This window comes from Brassica rapa, chromosome A09, assembly GCF_000309985.2.
Source record: "Brassica rapa cultivar Chiifu-401-42 chromosome A09, CAAS_Brap_v3.01, whole genome shotgun sequence".
Lineage (NCBI taxonomy): Eukaryota > Viridiplantae > Streptophyta > Magnoliopsida > Brassicales > Brassicaceae > Brassica > Brassica rapa.
The window spans coordinates 21,154,447-21,160,446 of record NC_024803.2 but is presented as its reverse complement, the minus strand read 5'-3'; the positions used below and the strand labels follow the sequence as shown (position 1 = coordinate 21,160,446).

General features: G+C 32.3%; 1 protein-coding gene across 4 annotated transcripts; it reads left to right on the top strand.

The window, feature by feature from the left end:
- The first annotated feature begins 3,484 nt into the window (after positions 1-3,484).
- Positions 3,485-4,721, top strand: LOC103838826 (39S ribosomal protein L41-A, mitochondrial). 4 transcript variants are annotated; one of them, XM_009115276.3, is made up of 4 exons: positions 3,485-3,603; positions 3,681-3,851; positions 4,165-4,229; positions 4,440-4,721. In XM_009115276.3, the coding sequence occupies exons 1-4, from the start codon at positions 3,489-3,491 to the stop codon at positions 4,509-4,511; spliced, it is 423 nt and encodes a 140-aa protein (XP_009113524.3). In that variant the 5' UTR covers positions 3,485-3,488; the 3' UTR covers positions 4,512-4,721. The 4 variants fall into 4 exon arrangements, with proteins under 4 accessions (XP_009113524.3, XP_009113526.1, XP_033135949.1 ...); XM_009115278.3 differs by having other exon boundaries at positions 3,486-3,603; positions 3,686-3,851; XM_033280058.1 differs by having other exon boundaries at positions 3,497-3,577; positions 3,706-3,851.
- The last annotated feature ends 1,279 nt before the right edge of the window (positions 4,722-6,000 follow it).

Genomic DNA, 6,000 nt, shown 5'->3' with positions numbered 1-6,000 from the left:
AACTCAGTAGTTACCCAACCAGAACCCCATAACTACGCAACAAAATATACAGAATCACTCTCACATAACCAAGTTTCACAACACGATATCGACAAGTACCTTGCTAAAATGTAAATACCAAATCATATACAAAATTAAATAAAACATTCCTCTTCATCACACCACGTTAAACCTATTAACTGAAAACATCATCACCGCACAAAAACACAAACAAACTCACACATTGCTTCACTATGGAACAAACAACCGAGCTCCACCATAATATATACAGTATCAGGTAAAAAAATGAAACAACAACACACACAATGGTCAATACACAACAATTAAACTACTTCAGAACAAACATTTAAACACACATTTTCAAGTGTCCAATAAAATTATAAAAAACTTAGAATAATTGTATTATAAACTCACCCGCCCGTTGGACGGGTCAACCCCTAGTATATACATATATACATGGAAGTCATCTAGAGTAAATTAAATATTTTAATTTTATTTTCCAATTGCAAAACTAACCTGAGACGACTTACATGGAAGTCGTCTCGTTATGATAAAATATCGAATTTTTGGTTTTCTACTAGACGACTTACATGGAAGTCGTCTAGGAAAGTCAAATTTCTAATACAATCCGGTCAATTGCAAAACTAACCTTTTTATCCCAAACGACTTACATGGAAGTCGTCTCTGGTTTTCTCGGGAATTTTTAAACCAAACAAAAGTGGACAACTTCAATATAAGTCGTCTCTAGAAACAAATTTAAAAGTCAATTGCAAAATTAACCTCTCCTTTGACCAGACGACTTCCAGGTAAGTCGTCTATGCGAAGAAGACTTACCCAGAAGTCTTCTTCGCGAACAGATCCGGATAAAAAACTCAATTTCATACCTTATATTAGTGAGATAGCTTCCTTAGCACACAAAAGTCTTCTCCAAGCACACGAAAGCTCAAACGAAAGTGATCCACCAAGAATCGTAACCTTCAATACATGTATGAACCATAAAAAAATTAAAATCAAAATCTTGGGTTTCTTTCGATGAATATGGAGAGAAAGTAAAGAGATGTTGTTTTAAATTCATAAGAATTCAGAAAATAGGAAGTGTAAATCGATTTTAGGTGCATTAAAAGCTTCAAATTGGTTGTTCATGGTGGTTGGTGTATTGATGGCAATGATAATCTTGTAAATACTTGAAGATGATGAGGTTGAGAGAGCAAAAAGCCCATTTTCGGAAAAAAAATTAATGGCATTTTCGTGAATAATTTGAACTTGTGGGGTGAATAGGTAAAATGTAATTTTCAAAAAATTCATAGGTTACTTTTGTGGTTGACTTTAAGTTTTGGGTCAACTTTGCAAAAACCCCTAGATATATAGTATATTTTTTAATAATGATATTTATTAAATAATTTTTTCTACTCATATTAATTTTTAATCATTTGTATCTTGTTATAACATAAACCTTAAGTCACTGATAACAAAAATATTTATTGTCCGATATTTAATAGTTTTTGTAATTTATAATTTTTTAAAAAAAAATTAATGCAAAGTTTAAAATTTAACTATTAAATTTTCAATATTTGTTCAAAGATTTTATCAAAAAAAAATGTTCAAAGAAATTTTCAAAATTAATTTTTAAGGTATTTTATATGATATGTAGTTAATTTAAACGATATATATATATATATATATTTAATCTTAATATTTATTAAATGAGTTTTCATACTTATATGATTTTGTAGTCATTTGTATTTTTTCATAACAAAAATTTTTGAACTATGGTTCAAAAAAATATGATGTAAGACTTTTAACAGTTTTAGTAATTTATATTCGTTTTTTCAGATCTTTATTAATGATACACTAATTTTTATCAAATCTTTATTATTCAAAATCATTAATTGTCATATATACTTTAACCAGATTAGACAATTCCGACATTTTTTTATGGGAAGAATGAAAAACATTAATAATTAATTGAAGGTTAGTTTAATAAAAGCTTATTATAGATGAACCAACCTATTTTTCTAGAGATTCTAAGAATCATTGTGGTGATGACACATGGATAACTCAAATGTTGTAATGTTTCTCTTTTAATATATAAGGGATTTTAAATTAATATGAAATCTTTAATAATATATTTCTAATGTTATTTTATTATTCAAATTTGAGGTTATCTAGGTAATCAGATCGAAATAGAGCAATAAACCAGTAGGTCTGCAGTTTAAACTTAACTAGGTGTTCTGCCCGCATATGCGGGCATAGTGTTCTTATAAATATTTATATATTTATAATTATTAAATCAAAACCAACATTAGAAATTATTATTTATGTTTTTAACAAGATAAATCAAACACTAAAATTTATATTTAATAATAAAAATAAATATTTTCAGATAAAAACATAATATATTTAGGAATTATCTTTTGTTTAAAAACTATATTTTATTTTTGAGAATTTTAGTATATTTACTTATAGTCAATTATCTAATATAACATATAAATAAAATATTATTAATATATATTCTTTAGTTTTTATCAAAATATATAAATGGTTATTGTTGTGTTAAATTTTAAAACATTCACATATTAGAATTATTTTAGAAAATCATTAGCATTTAATTATAAATTTTTTTATATCTAACTATAAATTTTATAATAAAATATTATTTTCAGATAACAACATAATATATCTAAGAATTATCTTTTGAAAAACGAAAATTATGTTTGAAACTATTTTTTTTAAAAAAAATTTTATATATATTTTTAAGTATTTATTTATATACTTATTAGAATCCTAAATTTCACATTCTAAAAATCCTACTCCATCTCTCAACTCTAAACCCTAAATCTAGAATAGTTAACCTAAGGGGTTAACTAATATTTTTATATATTTTTTAAGTATTTATTTATATACTTATTAGAATCCTAAATTTCACATTCTAAAAATCCTACTCCACCCCTCAACTCTAAACCCTAAATCTAGATTTGTTAACCCTAAGGGTATAATTGTCTTTTACCCTTCATTAAAAATGAGGGTAAAAATGGTTAGTGTAAACATGAAAAGTGGTACTATAAATATGCTATTTGTGGTAATTTCTCTTATATTTTAGGTAATTCTTATTGTTATTAATTTTAATCACTTATTTAATCAAATCATTTGTTTTTATTTTTGACTAATTTATTTAGTATATTTATTAAGAGTATAAACAATTTATTATTAATTTTAATCATTTTTTGATTAGATAGATTTGAAATTCATTTTATTTTTTAATTAATTTAGATAGTTTATTCATTAAGAGTATAAATGATATTAACCGCTCTAACTTTTAACGTGAGAGCTCCGTTGCAAAAATTTAGTTCGCAATTATATTTCTCGTAATAAACATGGTAGACAAAAGTTACATATAAGACTACCATTATGAAAACACAAACACACACAGATTTCAGTTGATGGGCTTAATTCAAGTTTGGGCCTATTCCAAATATATTCCCCCACCCATGTGGCTTATCAGAAAAACCCTAAACCCATTCACACACTCTCTCTCCACAGTCCACACCGATATTCTCCAAATTCTCCGACGGGCGACGCTATCACTTTCTCTCTCCTATATCAGTTGATGTTCAACTTTGATTTGTTTGTATCAACATTTATGATCTTTGATATTCATCGATCTTTATAACTTTTTTCAGTCCAGATTGATATAAGATTAGCGAGGATGACGCTAGGGTTGTTATCGGCGATTGGGAGATCTTTCCGACGGAAGAGAGCGTCCTCACTTGATATTCTCTCCCCCAAACGAGCTCCAAGAGACTTCTACAAGGGCAAAAACTGCAAATCTACTGGTTTCCACACCAAAAAAGGTTTCATTTCTTTCAAATCTCATTCTCTGCTTTCAAATCTCATTCCTTCTTTCAGTTCTTTGAATTTATATATCATTACCTAAGTTAATTCAGATTCTTTTGTCAAAAAATGATAATAGTAGATGTATAATATTACATCATTTGATGATTGGAATTTGAGAATTGATCTGTTTCGGTGAGCTATTGTTTAGTAGCTTATGACTGATTAATGTTTTCGCTAATTCATCATCGTAGAATCATAATATAAACGATTTTCATTTGTTTTCAGGCTTTACTTTTACTTCTGTCTAAGTGTTATGACATTGTTTTGCAGGAGGATATGTTGTGCAGCCAGATAAATTGCCAAACTACGTGATCCCTGATCTGACCGGCTTTAAGGTTTTTATTTCACCCTATGTTTCCTTTTTCTTTGATTCATCAAATATCGAATAGTGAATCCCTTTTACAAGTCTTAGGTTTGTGATCCTGATGATGATCTTGTTTATTGCAATTTTTGTCTATTACGAATCTGAAATGAAATGCTTACTACATGCTTTAAGGTGGTCATGTGTTTTAGTTTTGCTGATGGACCAATTTTTTATTTTACAGCTGAAACCATATGTATCTCAGTGTCCTGTAGAGGTCAACAAAACAACTGGGTCAACTGCAGCTTCCAAGTGAAGAAGTCAGAAGAAATATGTTCCGAGTCTTCATAAGTTTAATAAGCAATGTGTTCTGAGAAATTCGTATTCTCTAGTCTTTAATCCTTTTTTTTTCAAGGACTTCATGCAAGTTGTCACAACTTTTAGGTTATGATACATATAAGGATTGCTTTAGAGCCATCGAGTGTTTTCCAAGATCGATGGATGTATTAAAAAAAAAAACAGCCCATTTGTTTGATCGGAAAACGGTGATAAAGAAGTTGTGGGTTTAAACAAAACGTCTTATTAATGGTCGTTGAGAACGCTCAGTCGGTTACAAAGGAAATGAGAAGAGTGCGATAGACGCTACCGGAAAAGTACAAACAACGGTGAGATGAAGCAGAGGTGAAAACCCTAATCTAGCCGCCAAGTATCAGTCAAGAGTTTCGGATCCTTCTCTCGTTGCTTCCCCTTTCCTTTATATAGTCGTCCTGATGCTTCATCTTTAACTTAGCTTACGCTGTGTTGATGGGCTTCGCCTGCTGGGCTGAAAGGCCCATATGCGTCCGAGCAGCCATCGAGCCGAATACACTTTAGTCGACGATGATTGACTAAAAGTACTCTAGAGACAGGCCGAGAGGCCTGACTCTTGAGCCGACTGATCGAGCCATCGCTTTACCTAATCCGGGCCAGGCCTTCTATTCTTTGGGCCTTGTGGGGTGGTTAAATCCATCTCCTACAGTAAGTCCCCCTCCAGTCCATCAGTGAGCGAAGTGCTGTCTAGCTCATGATAGATTTTGGAGTTCGAGGGTTTGAAGAAATAGAAGACCTGTCGGAAGGTTAGAACGGTTGGTCGGTGAGTCGCACGGCGTCGTTTCTCTCGGAAATAGCAGTGGAGGTTTTATCGCTTCTTTTGGTTGTTGTGTCGCAGGAAGGGTTCCGGGACATTCTCGCTTGAGGTCGTTGAGTCGCGGATACCCGGGTTCTAGCTGACGTGTCTTGATTAACCGTTGGTCTAATCCGATATAAGGTGACCGATGGTTAATTAAGACGAGAAGCTGAACCGTCGCGAGGGTCCGCTGGGTTTTTTGGGAGAGTTCCGAGGCCCATTTAGGCCCGATTAGACTTAATGATGACGCCTCGAGTTTCTCCTTCCTTTTTCCCCATAAATATGCCGAGAAGCCGAACCGTCGCGAGGATCCGCTGGGTTTTTAGGGAGAATTTCGAGGCCCATTTAGGCCCGAATAGACCTAATGATGACGCCTCGAGTTTCTCCCTCTCTTTTCCTTATAAATATGCAGACCCTCTCTCATTTCTTCAAGTTTTTCTCCGCGATCAAAGGTACTTTCTCTCTCTTTCCCTTATCTCTCTAAGTGTTATAACATTCGTTCGAAGCGTTCGACTAGAGAGGGCCACTTTTGAGAGGTGGTTGCTTGACGTTTGTAATCTTTGACGGCCCGAACCGAGTCTCCACAAGGTGGTGATCCGCCCATTATGACGTTAATGTGCGGGGCTCGGTTAGCCCGTAT